The sequence below is a fragment of the Lissotriton vulgaris genome, chromosome 6, assembly GCF_964263255.1.
Source record: "Lissotriton vulgaris chromosome 6, aLisVul1.2, whole genome shotgun sequence".
Lineage (NCBI taxonomy): Eukaryota > Metazoa > Chordata > Amphibia > Caudata > Salamandridae > Lissotriton > Lissotriton vulgaris.
In genome coordinates, this window is record NC_141694.1 from 1,807,309,765 (window position 1) to 1,807,330,033 (window position 20,269).

Here is a 20,269-nt window from a genome sequence, read left to right on the forward strand (position 1 = left end):
GTCTGAGTTAAGTTTCAGACGGCTGTGCTTCATCCACTCGGCAACTTCTTTCATACCTTCGTGTAAGTTGTTTTTGGCGGTGTTAGGGTCTTTGGTGAGTGAGAGGATCAGTTGAGTGTCGTCAGCGTAGGAGATGATGTTGAGGTTGTGTTGGCGAGCGATAGTTGCAAGGGGGCTCATGTACACGTTGAAGAGGGTGGGGCTGAGTGACGATCCTTGCGGCACGCCGCAGATGACTTCCCAGGGCTCTGACTTGAATGGAGGGAGCCGGACTCTCTCAGTTCTTCCGGTGATCCATTCCAGTGCTTTTCCTTGGATTCCGATGTTTCTGAGGCGCTGTAGCAGGGTACTATGGCAGACTGTGTCGAAGGCTGCGGAGAGGTCAAGGAGGATGAGGGCGACTGTGTCTCCATTGTCCAATAGAGTTCGGATGTCGTCAGTTGCAGCGATGAGTGCGGTCTCAGTGCTGTGTTTGGCTCGGAATCCGGACTGTGAGGGGTCGAGGGATTTGTTGCTTTCGAGGAAGGTGGCAAGCTGGTTGTTGACAGCTTTCTCGATGACTTTGGCCGGGAAAGGAAGAAGCGAGATGGGGCGGTAGTTTTTGAGTTCGGTGGGGTCCGCTGTGGGTTTTTTCAGAAGGGTGCTGAGTTCTGCGTGCTTCCAGCTTTCCGGGAAGGTGGCGGTGTTGAGGGAGCAGTTGATGACATCTCGGAGGTGTGGAGCTATGATGGAGTCTACTTTGTTGAAGATGTGGTGAGGGCATGGGTCAGTTGGGGATCCTGAGTGGATGGAGTTCATCAGGCGGATGGTGTCCTCAGTGGAGATTGGGTTTCAGTCGTTAAGGATGTTCAATGGGGGTGAAGGTCCTGCAGTAGGTTGAGTGGGTTGGTCTCCGGGTCGATTGTCGAAGCTGTTGTGGATGTCTGCGATTTTGTTGTGGAAGAACGAAGCTAGGGAGTCGCAGAGGGCTTGAGAGGGGGTGATGTCGTTGGAGTTGGCTGATGGGTTGGTAAATTCTTTGACAATGTTGAATAATTCCTTGCTGTTGTGGGCGTTGTTATCTAGTCGGTCTTTGAAAGCGGCTTTCTTGGCAGACCGGATTAGTTGGTGGTGTATGCGGGTGGCGTTTTTGAAGGCGTCCTTGGTGCTGGTGTTTGGGTCTTTTTTCCAGGCCTTCTCGAGGGAGCGACAGAGTTTCTTGGATTTCTTAAGATCATTGTTGAACCAGGGGGCGTGTTTGCTGCCTAGTTTGATTTGACGTTTTTTTAATGGTGCTAGGATGTCGGCGCTGTTGGATAGCCATTGGGTGAAGTTAATGGCTGCTTGGTCGGGGTTTGAAGAGTGGACTGGAGGATATAAAAGGAGCGATGAGGAGATCTGGTCGATGGTGAGTTTGTTCCAATTTCTACGCAGGGTGGGTTGAGGGTGGTTGTGGATTGTGGTCTTATTGTAGGTAAAGTGAACGCATCTGTGGTCCGTCCAGTGAGGAGCTGTGGTGTGGCTGGATGAGACATGTTTGCTGGAGGTGAAGATAGGGTCAAGTGTGTGACCTGCAATGTGGGTGGGGGAAGTGACAAGTTGTTTGAGTCCGAGGTTGGCGAGGTTGTCCAGAAGGGTGGTGGCGCTGTTGTCATTGTTCTTTTCCAGGTGAAAATTGAGGTCTCCCAATAGGATGTAGTCCTCGGAGGGGAGGGCGTGTGGGGTGACAAAGTCAGTGATGGCGTCACTGAATTGTGCACGGGGTCCTGGAGGCCGGTAGAGGAGGGTGCCTCGGAGTGTGGTCTTGGGGTCGGTGTGGATCTGGAAGTGGAGGTGTTCGGCGCTGGCAAGGTTGACGTCTGAGCTGGTTGAGATGCGGATGGAGTTCTTATGGACGATAGCGATGCCTCCTCCTGTTTGGTCGGATGATCTTGTATCCTTCCGGGATGGCAATGGTGATGTCTGGGGCTGAAGAGGCATTCATCCATGTTTCTGTTAGGAAGGCGACGTCCGGAGAGATGGTGTCTAGTAGGTTCCAAAGGTCGATGGCGTGTCTGTGGACTGAGCGGGTGTTGAGCAGGATGCAATTTAGGTGGTTGGTGTCAGGTCTCTGTATGGCGTTGGTGGATGAGGAGTTGGTTTTGGTGCCGTCGAACTTGCAGGAGTTGCATGAGAAGGGTCCATGGGTGTGTCCAGGGGCGGCTTGGACGCAGTTGGGGGATCGGCCGGGGTTAAGGGCTAGGAGGGAGGTAGCATCGTAAGTAATGCGGTAGGGGTGGGAGGGACGGGGGCCAGGGGGTATGGCGCTGGGCGCGGTCCAGGCGCGGACGGGCGTAGACGGGCTTACCTTTGGCGCACCTTCGGCGTGGCCGCAGCGCGTGGACGCTGCGCGTTGGGACATCTGTACTTAAATGGTTAGTGGGGGGGCGGAGCATGGGCGGGTCGGCTGGGAGGCGGGAGCGGGGAGGAGACACGGGGCCCAGGTAAACCGACAACAACAGCAAGATGGCGGTGGGGTATCCCAGTACAAAGCAGGGGCACAGTCGCCGGTCAAAAAGCCAAAAACACTGCACGAGCGCTGCTTAATTAATTAATTAAATTACCGTAATGCGGCAGCAAAGAGCAATGAACAATGGACAGGTATGCCAATAAACTGCACGAGCGCTGATGAATTAATTAAATTATCGTAATGCTGCACTAAATCGTAAAGAATGATAGGCAGTCTAAATATCGATACCAGGCGCTCCAGGCGCTATGCTGTTGTAGAGGCGCTCTCTAGGGACAGGCAGGGATCGAGGGGGAGCGAGTGGGAGCGACTGCAGACCAGAAGATCCAGACGGTCACAGGGTCAGAGGGGGACGGGTCATCCAGAGCAGTCCTAGTGTGTGGGCGGGTCGGCTGGGAGGCGGGAGCGGGGAGGAGACACGGGGCCCAGGTAAACAGACAACAACAGCAAGATGGCGGTGGGGTATCCCAGTACAAAGCAGGGGCACAGTCGCCGGTCAAACACCCTCCATTTCCTGAAGCGCCCATACCTGGACTCTCCAAGGTCAGACGGGACTGGCGGAATAGATTGGGGTTAGTGGACACATGGCGTGCACACCACTTAGAGGATCAGGATTATTCCTTTTTTCTGCCTTACACGAATTGTATGTGCTGCTAGACGTGGTATTATTCACCCCTGACATCCATGCTAAACTAGGCCACAGTGAATACCTCATGAGAACATTATTAGATCATAATTTGTTATTGTTAAGGATACACTGGGTCCAGGAGAGACCTGTTGTGCGGACATGGCGGCTGCGACCAGAGGCATTAGATGACCCAGTCTTCCATAAGGCGATTGGGACAGGTATCACTCAGCATTTTGTCGAGAATGAGGGCACAGCATCAACATTGGCACGGGAGTGGGGCGCCATTAAGGTGGTAGTAAGGGATCTATGTATCACTAAAATGGTGGGGGTGCAGAAGACACTCTTGAAGGACATAGAAACAGCAGCGCACTGCTTGTGAACAGCTGAGAGGGCCCGCCCAGAGAACCTGGGTGCACAAGGGATAGTTTCGGAAGCTAGGGCGCCAGTAGCAGCACAAGTATAGCGGTTGCGCTGCTTCGACCACAGATCATATTTCGCACGAGCGCATGTGGAATGGGACAAGGCGAATACACTGCTGGCATGGCTAGCTAATCTGGCCCCTCAGGGCACACCCATTTTGGACCTGACCTCTTAGACGGGAGTACCAGTATATACACAACAGGGGATAAATAGACTGTTTTAGATTACTACACCGAGCTGGCGTGGAGAAACTCTCAGGTTATTGGGGACGTCGTAGGGGATTTCCTGACAGATCTAGAGCTGCTAAGGCTGGAAGAGGAGCACTCAGACCTGCTAGGACAGGAGATCACATTAGGGGAAATAAGGGGCGCAATTAAACATATGGCACGTTATAAAACGCCTGGAACGGATGGGCTACCCATAGAGTTCTACTTGGTTTACATTGACTGTCTAGCCCCCAGGCTCCTGGATGTGCTTAAGAAAGCGAGGAAGGTAGGAATGTTGCCGGCTTTCACCCAGGAGGCTGTCATTATCCTATTGCTGAAGCCCCGGAAGGACCGCTCAGATAGGACAGCCTATCGCCCTGTATCCATGTTAACCTCAGATTATAAAATACTGAGCAGGTTCCTAGTGACTCGGCTCCTCTCATACATGGAGCAGCTGGTCCACCGTGATCAAGCAGGATTCATCATCAGCCGGAATACGTCAGCTAATGTGCGTCGCTTACTCCACATTTTGGGGGAGGATCACAGTCATGTGCCTTCCGTGACTGTCCTTTCGGTAGACATTAAAAAGGCTTTTGATAGCCTGGAATGTCTGTACCTGTTTCGCGCTATGTGAGTGTTTGGGCTGGGGGAAGCTTTTGTGGGAAGGACAGAGATCCTAAATAGATCAACAACAGCTCGAGTGAGGATTGGGATGATGATCTCCTCTTCCTGCTCTGTGGAGCGGGGCACGCGACAAGTATGCCCACTTTCCCCTTTATTATTTGCATTGGCTACTGAGTAGTTGGCTGCTCATTCCAGGCTGGGGCGGCATTACCTGGGTCTGAACGTACGCGGGGACATGCAGTATATATCACTATATGCAGATGATTTACTTATGTTTCTGGCCAACACGGAGAAGGCTTTGCGCTGGGTAATGATTCTACTTCGCATATTCGGGGTGGCTTCAGGGCTGGGGGTGAGATAGGTGAAGACCTGTCTGTTCCCAGTGGTTTTGTTGGGGACATGACCTACCCAGGTGGAAGGCATTCATTGGGAGCCTTGATGCTTGCCCTATCACGGAACCAATATCTACAATACACCAGATGACCTGTTAGAGGGTAACATAGGCAGAGCTATGCGAGGACTTAAAGGTAGCCTACTGTTTTGGGGCACTCTGCCACTCTCGGTGGCAGGTCGGTGGTGCTTTTGAATATGGTGGCGCTTCCCCAATTACTGTACTATTTTAGGACACTGCAGATTTGGGTTCCGGGATCACTCCTCAGACAGCTCCGCTCCATGATTGGGGGATTTCTGTGGGGGAACGGTAGGCGCGGGTGGCATTGGCCACAATGATGCGTCAGAGGGCTGATGGGGGCCTGGCGGTTCCAGACTGCAAGCTACACTATCTGGCAGCTCAACTGTAATGGCTTACCCAGGCTGTGGCTAGGGAGTTCAGGGGCCCAGATGGGCCAGAGGGACAGTGGTTCCCACGTCATATACTGTGCTTCACCGTAGTCCATCAGCGATTGAGGAACGGACGCTGAAGCTGTATTGGAATCGGTACCAGCATAGAGCTGGAATTGCCCTTCCTTATGCTGCGGAGATTCCGTTAGGTATGTGTACTGCTCACCCGTATTGGGGGGACTGGACCGCGTTGGCTCAGTGGGAGGTAATGGGGTACAGGTAGTGGGATATTTATATGAAGATGGTGCTCTCTTTCCCTACCAGACCCTGCAAGATAGGTATGGCCTTCCTCGGGGGGATTTCTTACTACATTCTACCCCGGTATCAGCAATACAACATCATTGGAGAGAAGGACTACTGGAACTGCAGACTTGTATGGCGTGCCAGTATGTTGTGATTCACTAATAACAAATAGGGCTGGCTCTAATCAGTATGGCTGAGCCTCAAAAGTACAATCACAAAAGAAAATTGCCAATACTGATGTATTCTTTTCGAGCAATATTTTGTCTCCAAAGGACAGACGACAGTTCAAGACCTGGGGTGCCTATTGAATAGCTGTTTATTCAAAATTATTCACAAATAAACACAATTTATTTTTTAGTGCACCATTTCAGGTTATATTCATAACCAATGATGAAAGTTAGCACACAACGACAGTAAAAAACTTCAACCAAATCATCACTCTTCAGACATATCATATTCAAACCACTTTCGTTCAAACATCCATGAAATACCAACAAACTGGAAATGAGTAAACCTGTTAAAAGAATATCGGGTCAACTATAAGGTAGAACAGAAATTCTTAAAGATTGCAAAAAATATATATACACCACTGTTATTTCACTTTGTCGATTAGTTCTCAGAAACTTATAACACTATATGGGTGTATACAGACAAAACTGTGTGCCAAATGACTAGGCACCAGAATATCCAAAGTGGACCCTACACGGTTTACGCGTTTCGAATCCATTATAAATGACAGGATTCTCTTCAGGACCAAAGAACGCTCTGTCTCAGTTTGTAATTCACTTTTGGAAACACCACAAAAACATCAAGAGTACTACTACACAGCAATCTCCGCTCCAGCTTACCAGTCAGAAGAACAGTGAGGAGTTTTGGAGAAATGGGGTGGCTCCTACATGAAGTAAAAGGAAATCAGGAAGCATAGGAAAGGGGAGACAAATCAAAGGAAAAGGGGATATTAGTAACATTCCTAAATTGCAAGTAAGTGATGCACGTCCTAGGTATCATGTATCCAAATGAATTACCTCAAAAGGGAGTGGTAAGTGTCCCTGTGTAGCAATGATATAGTCTTCAATTCAGGCGCAGCAAGCAGTGGTGACCTAAATGAACCACATGCACATGATTTAAAAGTTGTACACTTCGTACATACGCAGTATTTTACGTTTTTCCAACCAGAGCCGTCAAGGATTGCTTACCGGGCGGAGTTCTTGATTTGAATCCAAAAGCGGTTCCAACAAACCTGACTGGTGTTCGCGGCATCGGGGATCAATTCAACACACCGTACTGAGGAAACAAAGCCGGCAGTTGCTGAATGTAGAATCGGGTGGGCTGTGGTCGGAGTTAGCAAGTACGTGGATGGTCTCAAGAAGCAAATTCTTACCGTCAAGAAGCCGGGTCTGACGCCGAGGGTAAACAATTCGTCAGTCGCGGTGCGCCAGGAGTTTGCGCATGCGCGGAACTCGGAGTGTCGGTTAATGTAGTCTGAGTGCTCCACAAGTTTGCGCATGCACGGAACTCAAAGTGCCGGTTAATGTAGTCTCAGTGACCATGGAGATGGAATCAATGTGGGTGGCGAGCCAATAAGAATCTAATCTAGCTGTAATAAGATTCGGACGGCGATATTAAATACGACGTATAAAGGTCCAAAACGGAAATGGACCTGAGGACCTTGATAATTCATCAGAAAAAGGGGGTGTCACAATAAATGTAAAACTGAGGAAAAGGGGGTATTTAACAATGAATAGGAAAGAAGATTGAGAAACAAGGGCCAAGGTGAATTTAGATTTACAGTTGCTGAAGGTTTCATGCCAGATGGACTCGTAGGGAAAGCCTTCTCGAACGGAAACAGAAACCCCAACTGAAACATCAAGTTTGTGTCACCACTTTTTGCCCTAATGTCAACAAACTTTAAAAAATCATTGGACAGAATTGACACTTAGTGAAGAACCTGCATGACAGCCTACACGAGTCTCCCCTATTTGCATTCAAAAAAGAAAATTGTATTGCCAACTATGTAGTAAGAGCAGCCATCCCAAAGGATTCACAACCCAGCTTGAGACAACTTATGGGTTTGACCCCCATTACAGGCCACCATAAATGTGGGACATGCCTGTGTTGTGACCTGTCTGTGGAAGGTGTACTCTTCCAACATAAAGGAATTTTGTGGAAACACAAAACCTTCAGCAACTGTAAATCTAAGTACGCTGTCTATGGAATAACATGCCCGTGTGGACTCCTGTATATTGGTAAAACCAATCAGGAAATCCGCCAAAGGATTTCACAACACAAGTCTAGAATAAAACAAAAAGTGGAAACTGCACCACTGGTCAACCACTGGAATAGATCTCAACATCAAATTAAGGACTTGAGATGGACAGTCATCTCTAAAGTAGAAAGAGACCCCAAGGTGGTGACTGTGATTTGAAACTAACTAGAAGGGAAGCCCTTCTAATCGTTAAATTCGACACGGCTGTGTCAGGTCTGAATGAGATGTCTGAAATTTACAAGCTTTAAACCTGCGTCTTTTTGGTAGCCCTGTATTCTAGTAGCTGTTGGCCTTCACCTTGGCCCTTGTTCCCCAATCGTCTTTCCTATTCATTGTTAAATACCCCCTTTTCCTCAGTTTTACATTTATTGTGACACCCCCTTTTTCTGATGAATTATCAAGGTCCTCAGGTCCATTTCCGTTTTGGACCTTTATACGTTGTATTCAATATCGCTGTCCGAATCCTATTACAGCTAGATTAGATTCTTATTGGCCCACCACCCACATTGATTCCAGCTCCGTGTTCACTGAGACTACATTAACCAGCACTTTGAGTTCCGCGCATGCACAAACTTGTGGCGCACTGAGACTACATTAACCGGCACTCCGAGTTCCGCACATGCACAAACTTCTGGCGCACCGCGACTGACGAATTGTTTACCCTCGGCGTCAGACCCGGCTTCTTGACGGTAAGAATCTGCTTCTTGAGACCATCCACGTACTTGCTAACTCCGACCACGGCCCACCCGATTCTAAATTCGGCAACTGCCGGCTTTGTTTCCGGATTGGTGTCAGTACAACGCGATGTTTTACAACGCGTTCCGTTACAACACGATTTTTACATCGCAAATACCATTACAATGCATGCCATTACAACGCATGGCATTACATAGCAGATGGTATTACAACGCATACCATTACATCGTAAGTATTGGTAAGTATATCTTTTTTTTTAAAAATGTAATAAAGTTAATTAAATTAATTTAAAATAATAAAAATAATATAACATTTTTAAAACAGTAATTAATTTAATTATAGTAATTTAAAATAATATAATTAATGATATATAAAAAATGTATAAATAGAAAATAATATAATGTAATTAATTACAATAAATATAATTATAATTTAATTAAGTTATAAATAATACATAATATAATTATAATTAATAAAATTAAAAGAATTTAATTAATTAAACATTTTTAAATAATATAATTTAATTATAATCGTTTATTAATACAATTAAATTAATAATATATTAATTTAATATATTTAAAATAATATAATTAATGATATATAAAAAATTTATAAATAGAAAATAATATAATGCAATTAATTACAATAAATATAATTATAATTTAATTAAGTTATAAATAATACATAATATAATTATATTTAATAAAATTAAAAGAATTTAATTAATTAAACTTTTTTAAATAATATAATTTAATTGTAATCGTAAATTAATACAATTAAATTAATATTTGTAAATATTGTTATTAATTTAATTAAATTAAATAAAATTAATTTAATTAATTTAATTTATATAAAGTCGTAATACCCCTGTACCCCAAAACCCAAACCCTGCCCTAAAACCTAAAAACACCCCTGTACCCCAAAACCCAAACCCTGCCCTAAAACCTAAAAACACCCCTGTACCCCAAAACCCAAACCCTGCCCTAAAACCTAAAAACACCCCTGTACCCCAAAACCCAAACCCTGCCCTAAAACCTAAAAACACCCCTGTACCCCAAAACCCAAACCCTACCCTAAAACCTAAAAACACCCCTGTACCCCAAAACCCAAACCCTACCCTAAAACCTAAAAACACCCCTGTACCCCAAAACCCAAACCCTGCCCTAAAACCTAAAAACACCCCGTACCCCAAAACCCAAACCCTGCCCTAAAACCTAAAAACACCCCTGTACCCCAAAACCCAAACACTGCCCTAAAACCTAAAAACACCCCTGTACCCCAAAACCCAAACACTGCCCTAAAACCTAAAAACACCCCTGTACCCCAAAACCCAAACCCTGCCCTAAAACCTAAAAACACCCCTGTACCCCAAAACCCAAACCCTACCCTAAAACCTAAAAACACCCCTGTACCCCAAAACCCAAACCCTACCCTAAAACCTAAAAACACCCCTGTACCCCAAAACCCAAACCCTGCCCTAAAACCTAAAAACACCCCTGTACCCCAAAACCCAAACACTGCCCTAAAACCTAAAAATACCCAAACACCCCAAAACATATACATCAGTACCCCAAAACATATACTCCTATACTCATACTTATTTTAAAAAATACTTAAATTAATATATTTAATTTATAATATTTAAAAACGAAATAAATATTTTTTTATAATTAATAATAATTAAATCAATAATAACATATTAAATAAAATTAAAAAAAAAATTAAATACTTACCAATACTTACGATGTAATGGTATGCGTTGTAATACCATCTGCTATGTAATGCCATGCGTTGTAATGGCATGCATTGTAATGGTATTTGCGATTTAATAGCTGCGTTGTAACAGCATTACGTTGTAAAAGATGCGTTGTAGCGGTAACACACCTTGTTTCCTCAGTACGGTGTGTTGAATTTATCCCCGACGCCGCGAACACCAGTCAAGTTTGTTGGAACCGCTTTTGGAATCAAATCAAGAACTCCGCCCGGTAAGCAATCCTTGACGGCTCTGGTTGGAAAAACGTAAGATACTGCGTATGTACGAAGTGTACATCTTTTAAATCATGTGCATGTGGTTCATTTAGGTCACCACTGCTTGCTGCGCCTGAATTGAAGACTATATAATTGCTACACAGGGACACTTACCACTCCTTTTTGAGGTAATTCATTCGGATACATGATACCTGGGACGTGCATCACTTACTTGCAATTTAGGAGTGTTACTAATATCCCCTTTTCCTTTGATTTGTCTCCCTTTTCCTATGCTTCCTGATTTCCTTTTACTTCATGTAGGAGCCACCCCATTTCTCCAAAACTCCTCACTGTTCTTCTGACTGGTAAGCTGGAGCGGAGGTTGCTGTGTAGTAGTACTCTTGAGGTTTTTGTGGTGTTTCCAAAAGTGAATTACAAACTGAGATTGGTCTTTGTTTTTCTTTTACTTTTGTCTCCTCTGCAGAGCGTTCTTTGGTCCTGAAGAGAATCCTGTCATTTATAATGGATTCGAAACGCGTAAACCGTGTAGGGTCAACTTTGGATATTCTGGTGACTAGTCATTTGGCACACAGTTTTGTCTGTATACACCCATATAGTGTTATAAGCTTCTGTGAACTAATCAACAAAGTGAAATAACAGTTGTGTATATATATTTTTTGCAATCTTTAAGAATTTCTGTTCTACCTTATAGTTGACCCGATATTCTTTTAACTGGTTCACTCATTTCCAGTTTGTTTGTATTTTATGGATGTTTGAATGAAAGTGGTTTGAATGTGATATGTCTGAAGAGTGATGATTTGGTTGAAGTTTTTTACTGTCGTTGTGTCCTAACTTTCATCACTGGTTATGAATATAACCTGAAATGGCGCACTAAAATATAAATGGTGTTTATTTGTGAATAATTTTGAATAAACAGCTATTCAATTGCCACCCCAGGTATTGAACTGTCGTCTGTACTTTGGAGACAAAATATTGCTCGAAAAGAATACATCAGTATTGGCAATTTTCTTTTGTTGATTGTAGTATGTTGTGATGGCAGCAGGGACATTCAAAGCTATTACATGCCTATATAGGCGTATGGTGGGTGAGGGGACAAAGCTGTTGAGTCATTTGCAAGGGAAATGGGAGGCAGACCTTGGGAAGGAGATTCCCGAGACGAAGTGGGCTGAACTGGTCCAGAGAGCATGGAAGAGTATGTGAAATGCCAGGTTTCAACTGGTTCATTTCTTTGTATTACACAGGGCGTACTTAACCCCGGCTAAGATTAATAGGTATTTTAATGTGGATACTGCTCAATGCCCGCTTTGAAATCTGGAGGGGGCGGAGTTTCACCGTATGATGTGGGGATGCTGGCAATTGGGAACGTACTGGGAAGAGGTGGTCGACCAGCTCTGCAGAGTTGCTGAACAACAGATAGAGCCCGGCACTTGTTTATTGCGCTGGTTTCAACATACATCTAAAATGAAGGTCACAAGTAAGTTCTTGGACCTGGGATTTCTGCTATCTAAGAGAGAGATCACAGCGCTTTGGAAATCCAGGCAAGGGCCCCACTTTGTGAAGTGGCAGGCGGAATTAATGAAATGGGAAACGAGTGAAAGCACAGTTCAACTGCAACATGCTAAGCGGTCTAATAACGATAAAGCGCTGGAGACTGCAAGGACATGGGAGGCTATAGTTGCGTTGCTACTGGTGCCCGAGGTAGAATCAGATGGGGGCTCGGTCTTGGATGTATAGACGGGGACCCCGTGAATTACAAGACCAATAGGGGAACCCCTGACATATCCATGTGGAGCATCTGCTGAAATTGAATGGTAAGGGGTTGGGTTGCACAGCCCCAATGCTAATGGGACAAGTAACGCTGAGCACTTTGTAGTATTAATGCTTATCAGCTGTAAGTAGATTGGGCACACAGGTGCCAAGGGGTGGGTGGAGAGGGAGGAGGGTGTGGGCTGGCTTGATTAGCGAGAGATGTGTTATTCAGTTAAAATAACAGTGGCTCACCTCGATTATTAGCAGAGAATGGTCCTCTACATGATAGTTGAATATTACAGCAATGTGTGGCTAGTCGGAGATAGCTTAATGATTGCACACATGAGAACCGTATAACTGTAATGCTGAAGGGCATTGGGGTAAGAGCTCCGCGGGGCTACGGTTATGATGTACACTGAACAGTATTAACAACTGCCGGATGTTTCCTGGAAACATTAATAAAAAAGATTTATTTAAAAATAGAAATGGAACTGCTTTGACATGGTACTGGTAAAGTGTAGATATGGATGTAGACTGTTGATCCAGGAGTGTGACTCTTATTCAGAACCCTGTCATCCTATTGCAAGGTTTGTGCTGTAGGAGAATACAAACAAACTTAAAAAATCTTACCTTTTCTTGTATTACAACGGTCACATTTAGGTTTAGGGTTAAGAATGGCATTGCTATGCCAAAGCCCTAATCCATTGCAATGGGTGAAGGTGAGATGACTAGTTTTGCCACGGATGACTGGTCGGTGTTATGCTACAGAAATACGTGTGTATTCAAGGAACGCCTTCTTGCAAAAAAAACACACCCTGGCCACAACGCAGGCACCTTGGTGTGTTGTGTGGAAGATTCGTACATTCGTGCCCATGGGCTTCCACTGCACATCATCATCATCCAGTGCCCTGTAGATGTACCTCATAGTCTGTCTTGGCTGCATATCGTTTTGTAGAGCTGTAGCTTTAGGTGCAGCTATTGGTTTATGTGCATTGACCACTGTAAATGGACGTGTGTGAATGGTATGTGCATGCATGTATGTCTGTTAAGCTTTAAGAACATGATTGTATGTTTGTTGGTCTGTGAACATGTGTGCAGGTATGTCATGTGTCTCTTGGGATGAACAATTCAAAAACCAAACCTCTTGCCTTTGTCAACACTTGCTCTGAAATGGCCTTTTGACGTGAATAATTGATGCAAAAACAGAGCACAGGATTGCAGATTGTTTCATACATCAATGAGTTATTCCATCTTTGTCTGTTCATTGCTTCCCCAGGTGCGCCTACATTTCCAGTATCGCAGCCGGTGCCACCCAGACCTTCTACTGCAATGGAATGGTCGGTCGCTATGTGAACGTCGTTATACAAGACAACGGAGGGATCATCACGCTTTGTGAAGTGCAGGTCTTTGCTGAACCGGAATCATACAAGCAAGCCGAATAAGGGCCTTTCTTCAAGACAGTCATACTCAATACATTTACAGATCTAATTGAGTATTGGAGTGCTACGTTATCAATTTATTGAATACAAATCAATATTTCTGCAATTGCTGATGCACGAACTGCTAATTGCCTCACTAAAATGATTGCTCTTAATACCTATGTGCTGGATTTCTGTTTGTTAATTTGATTCAAAATAATTTGAAATGTTCTAATATTTCTTTCAGCTTGATTCAATAAAAGTTTAATTGTAACTGTTTTTTCACACTGTTAGTGTTAATCTGTAAAGTGACCACAAACGGTAAAGCTGACATACCAAAACCCCACTTTTTCTTGGCTTTGTAGGATGGTATCAATAGTAAGTTAACACGTTACCACTGTCACAAGCTATTTGTGTTGTTCTGTATTACACTTCACTGGGAGCGTGTGTTTGTGTGTGGACTCCGACCAAGCATCAAATATCCACATAAACTGCAGCTTCCTGTATCCCTGCTCTGCTCTGACTCCAAAGACACTCATCTCCAAACAGCGACTTCACCCTGGACATTGAGTCCCGCAGAACGAAGATAAGAGGCCGGTGTCTCTCTCTGCACCTCACCCTCCACCTCACGACCCAGTGTAATCCTCAAAGAGTGAACGAGTGGAAACAAATATTCCAAAGCAGGCTGTGAATTGGACATGGCGATTACATACATCTCATGCTATTTTGTCTGTGCACGATGTAGCGGTCTATTTGCTCGTCCCCTGGGATGAGCCCCAGACCGGAGTCGCTCTGGACTTCCGGCGCAGACCAGTACCCCAAGTGTCTGTGTGTGTATTTTGTCAGTGCTGCGGCCCACACGGGGGTAGCGTACCCCAACACCCAGCATGCGACACCTGGCATAGCTAAACCCCCACACACACCATGCATACAACCTATCCATCTTGTGTGATTACGGGTATTTTACACAGAAAAAAAGTTCACAACTTTGCATGGTCTAGTGATCCCCCCCCCCCCCCCCCCCCCCCCCCGCTGTAAGCTGTTGCAGGCAGACAGTCGTGCCCAAATTGAGTACAGCCATCCCAAAACTCATTGAGTGAATAAAGAAGGCAAAGGGACACAATGCTGACATTTTCACTGAACAGTGAACGTGTTCAAATATCAGATATGAATGTGACTCAATGATAAAAACTCCAATGCACTATACGCTTTCATTTAAATATTGACCGATAATAATGTTACTGTTTGAAACAGATGGCGGCAGCCTGTTAACATGCCCATTTCCTATCACATGCTGATGATTGACCTGTCATGAACGTATAAACTGGCATTCTTCACCTGGTGAGATCTTCCCAGAGCCTGTATCGGAGACCTGCGGTCAAGGGCCACGGGCAGGGGTAGAGAGGTTTCATTTCAGTGTGATAGGGAATGTACTGGAGGGAGGAAGAAGGGGTGCTAAGACCAATGCACAGGAACCTTCACAAGGGAACCTACCCACGAATAAATGTTTTGAAATCTTTCCACGGAATGAAGCAGAAATGTGTGCAGCACTTGAACACCTCCTGTGTTCACTGGGGCTTTGGTGAACTTGTTTTCAAAGTTAGACTGAAATGCCTGGGAGAGGATACTAAGCTTCCACTATACAACTTAAAAGATGACAATATATATTGCTTGATTGACAGAATAAAATATAGGGTGCAAACATTTGCTTCTGCAAACAATGTGTGTGTTTAGGATTAGGGTGGACGCGAGCGCAGTGACCCACACTCAGACATCTACAACCATTAACTGTTGAACTACTTGAGAAGCACATATAAAGACTAATGGGCGGAGTTTGTGGAGTTGTGCAACACAGAACTTCACGAAGTGGTAAAAAACTCTGCAGCACTACGCAGAGCTCTGCAAGCTACGGAGTTCTATAGAAAAATGCTGTTGGCGTTGATTGCACAGTGCGGATGCTTGTCCGCACTGTGCAATCATCGTGAACAGTACCTTGCAAAGTACAAGCAGTCCGTTCTTTCTCTTTCCTGCCACTCAAGTAGACTTTTACTTGAGCTGTAGCTTTCCCAATGAGAACGAGCAGTTTCTCATCGCGAGCGGTCGTGGGCATTCGCGACCACTCGCAATGAGAATCCTGAACCAACCTGCGTTTAGAAATCTAGCAGGGATATTTATTTTCCAACCTTGCCAACTTGATGTTGACGATCGCTAACAAGGAAAACTCTTTCTGGGAGGGTGATTTTCCTCGCTCGCAGTTGCCAGCTTGACATTGACAATCACGAGCGAGGAAAAAAACTCCGCTCCGCATCGCGAACCAGAGTTTTTTTGGAACTCCTTGAGCTCCGCGTAACGCAGAGTTCGGGAAACTCCGCAAACTCCGCGAGCGGAGCAGAGTTCTCCTCCCAGGGTTAATAAAGACATTCCCCTGCATGGAACACACCTGAATTGTGTTGACTTTAACTCCTCAAACAGATCAAAATCTGAAACAGCTGAGATCCCAAGGACGTTGGCCGACATATCGACCTATTTATTAAGGTCATCAGAGACTACCGGAAAAACAGAGAGCAAAGCCAATGACAGAGTCAGCAAAATATCCACTCCTGTGAGTTGGGGAGATGAAGATCTGCTAGGGCTCCTACCACTCCTGATGAAGTACAATTCATTGACCTGCCATGGCAGAAAAACACATGCCGCAAGTAGACCACAACATGTGGCTTCAGTCTCGTCTGTTTTATAGTCAAGTCAGAGCTTGCAATGGAAAAATAGAAGTGAAGTTGCTTCTGAGACATGCCAGTACTCTCCAGTCAAAAGTATCACACTTCTGCTGAGAAGTGCAGGTACTCTGCAGTGTCATAACGAAAGTTTGAGGGGTCCCCCTGCATTGTACTCGGAGGGGCCCCCGCTCTGGAATTTATCCGGAGCGCTCAGAACTGAGTACTGTGCTGAGGCGTCCCCTGCAGCTTGGGGCCCCCTGCAAATGTCTTCTCATGATGAAATTCACGTTTACATTATTTCGGACTCCTGGAACAATCCAGCTGTAACATAAGTCTTTATCTCAAAATACTATGGGGCCCATTAGGATAGCGGGCGGTGGCACCACCGCGGTGGTGGCGGGGCGAAAAAACAGCTTTTTTGGGCCCGTGAGCAGCGGTACTCACGTCCGCCACATTAGGATAGCAAAACATAGTTCATTTCCCGTCCGCCGCAGAGCGCCGATCACCGCCATCAAAGTGCGCCCGCAACCGCGGCGGTGTGAGCCAAACGAGACTCACCACCGTGCGGAATGACGTCCGCCTGCTACACAAATTAGGATGGCCAAACCAGAGCAGGCGGAAACTCGACAGCGGAGCAAGACAGCCGAGACCCGGTCATGAACGTCATAGACCCAGCCTTCCATATGCATCCGGTGATGTACCTCCTACAACACTAACGTCAGATGGGCCGCCGCAGCGCCGGCGCAGTAACGCAACTACACAAATACAACACACAGGCCTGAACAGGGTACAATCACCACACAGACACCCTGCTGGGGGTCACAACACATCCACAAGGGCACCCAAACATGACCCACCTGACAACAAGGCACCCCTCAGCATCCGGGACACACATCGACGGCCAACCAGCAGCAACGTTCCGGTCCCGGTCACGTCACCGCCGCGGTCAACACATGCGCACAATGCAGAAGGCAGGGCCACTCCAAGGCATGGGCAGGGCACAAAGACCACACCACCCCCAACCACACATCAACACACCCCATCAAGTCACAGGCCAGGTGCCCATCCTGTTTCCCCCCATGTACACCAACAAGCAACACTGCAGCAAGCAAGCAAAATACACACCCTGCACCACACAACACACAACCAGGGAGACAGCCACTGCAGGAGTGGCTGACAAGGAACACACAACACCAGTGCCACACACACTGAAGGCTCACAATCCTTGCCAGCACATACACACACAAACAAACACACACCCTGGGTGTAGCCACAAACACAACACACACCCAGGGATGCCTCAACAGATGCCTGCACAAGAACAACACGGAACAAACATAACTGAACCCCAACAGAAACAGACATACCCTGTCCAGCCAAAACTGGGGAAAGGCAATGGGAGGGGACAGACACAACAGGAGTTAACAACATCATCACTCAGGAACAAAACACACACCAGAACACATGTCATACAAGAAGTGCATCAGGACAAACCCACATTGCCACATCAACCCAACCACAGATGCACATGAAACACTAATCAACAAACACCACAGGAAAACCAGGGTATGCACATCAGGCAATGTCAAGGCACATACACACAAACACTGCATGCACAACAAGCAGTGTATGCATAACAAGTGCAACAGCCACACACCAGACATGATTGACACAACCTCATGACACACACCCACAAACCAGCACAGCACAAATACAACAGCACACCCAGGAAGTGAACCAATACCACAGCCAACACACACACATCCAACACAACAACTACACATGCACCACTCTGGATACAAGAGCCAAGCCATCTCCCACTGAGAGCACTGGGCAGCACACACAGCTGAAGTACACATGACCACTACAGAATGACTAATACTACAAGGACAGCACACCATACACCATTGTGGCAATGTCCAGAGTGAAACAACAGTCATGGCCCAAGATACTGGCACCACAAAGCACAAAGCGTACAAATGAAGTGATGGGGAGGCACACACACATGGAACCCAAGGGGACAGCTGACATCAAAGTGAAATACCCTGCATGTCAGTAGCAGACATGTAAGGGGTGTACCACACACAAATAGAGGGAGGGAAGACCCACAATGGCCAGGCACAAGTGGCACACATAGGGGATGGCTTTTACACCACACATTCCATGCCATACAGGAGGAGAAAAGCCACCATGTGCCTGCAAAGCATGACAAACACAAACACAATGCCAGTGTGGAGCAGCAGGGCCACACAGTATACACAAACACACCCAAGACACATCGAGGATCAACAAACACAACACTGATGTGCAACTCAACACACTTTGCACACTTCTAACTTACCAACAAAACAAGGAGGAGTCCACACACAACAGCATGGAGACACAACACACAGCACAGTGCACATCAAACAACTCACACAAGTGCATACAATCTTATACACAGGGCAAGACAAAACAAACAACAGGCACACAACTCCTGGGTGACACATGTGTGTCTCTCACAATCCAGGGGCACACACATCCACTACAAACTTACACCCTTCACACTGCACACCTCTGCTACACCCAAGACCACGCATCTCATGTAGGCCATGGTACCATGACTAAGGGCCAACACAAGATGACCATTCACATACACGGCTGGCACACATAAAGGAATCCACACACATACACCATTACATATCCCAGCCTGCTTCCAAACCTTTGCACAGCATCATACCCTGTGCTGGCAGTTTCCCAACCTTCCATGTGAACAGAGTAGCCAACAATAGCAAATCACCAAGAAGAAAAAACTGCATGGCAGGTAAAATAGCCATCACAGATTACACTATTATCAGGTTCAGAATGGACAGAAGACCCTGTCGCCCCTGACTAAAAAATCTGATTCGTGCAAAGAGCTTTGCAATGTTGAAGTGATACATAGAGCATGGGGCACACCCAATCAAATGCAAACACCAAAAGAACTTAAATCAGCAAGGACACTGACAAAACACACAACAGGTGTAACTGTACTTATTCACATATTGCACATATGTAGCAGTAGAAACAATAGTAGACAACAGCAAGGTGCAAAATTATGATCATATGCAAGATACTACACACAGGTTAAATACAAACAGGGAGGACAGTGTCCATAGCACAGGGGAGAGCCCCAACACAGCAGAGCAACAGGGCCAGTGTCCATGGCAGAGGCGAGATAGCAAAACATGAGGAGAGCCCAACACAGCAGAGCAACAGGGCCAGTGGCCATGGCACAGGTGAGACAGCAAGTTCATGATAGGCTGCACAGTCGAGAGTACAGCACAGCAGAGCAACAGGGCCAGTGTCCATGGCACAGGGGAGAGCCAAACACAGTAGAAGAACGGGGCCAGTGTCCATAGCACAGGGGAAACAGCAAGTACATGAGAAGCTGCACAGGGAAGAGTTCAGCACAGCAGAGCAACAGGGCCAGTGTCCATGGCACAGGGGAGAGCCCAACACAGCAGAGCAAAAGGGCCAGTGTCCATAGCACAGGGGAAACACAGCAAGTACATGAGAGGTTGCACAGGGTAGAGTACAGCACAGCAGAGCATCAGGGCTAGCGTCCATGGCACAGGGGAAAACCCAACACAGCAGAGCAACAGGGCCAGCAAGACTCCCAGGTTGTAAACAATGGTCAGGACTAGCACACCTGTATGAGGCACAGGCATATGAGGGGGATGTCAACTCACTCCTGGCTGTCATGCGGACTTGTACCTGGCTGTGTGTCGGGGACAGCAGGCCTACTTGATTGAGGTGACAGAGCCGCAGGTGATGTGGGGTTAACAGTGGCATTGCAAGCTGGAGAACTGTGCGGACCCAGGTGGACATAGTGGCACGTAGAGGTGGAGTCATGCAGACCTCTGACATAGTGTGGGTGGGAGAGGTTTTAGGGGTGCCCTTTTTACTTTTTGGAAATATGAAATGGCTTTCCTGTCTTGGGGTTGATGGGAAGTGGTGATGACACAACAGG

The 20,269-nt window shown here is 46.2% G+C and overlaps 1 protein-coding gene across 1 annotated transcript in view; it reads left to right on the plus strand.

The window, feature by feature from the left end:
* Positions 1-13,843, plus strand: part of LOC147709547 (fucolectin-like) — a 234,577-nt gene extending 220,734 nt beyond the window's left edge. Inside the window, exon 4 of the mRNA XM_086928081.1 lies at positions 13,423-13,843. Within this exon, the coding sequence (XP_086784207.1) occupies positions 13,423-13,588 (166 nt within the window). The 3' untranslated portion in view covers positions 13,589-13,843. The remainder of the gene's footprint in view (positions 1-13,422) is intronic.
* The last annotated feature ends 6,426 nt before the right edge of the window (positions 13,844-20,269 follow it).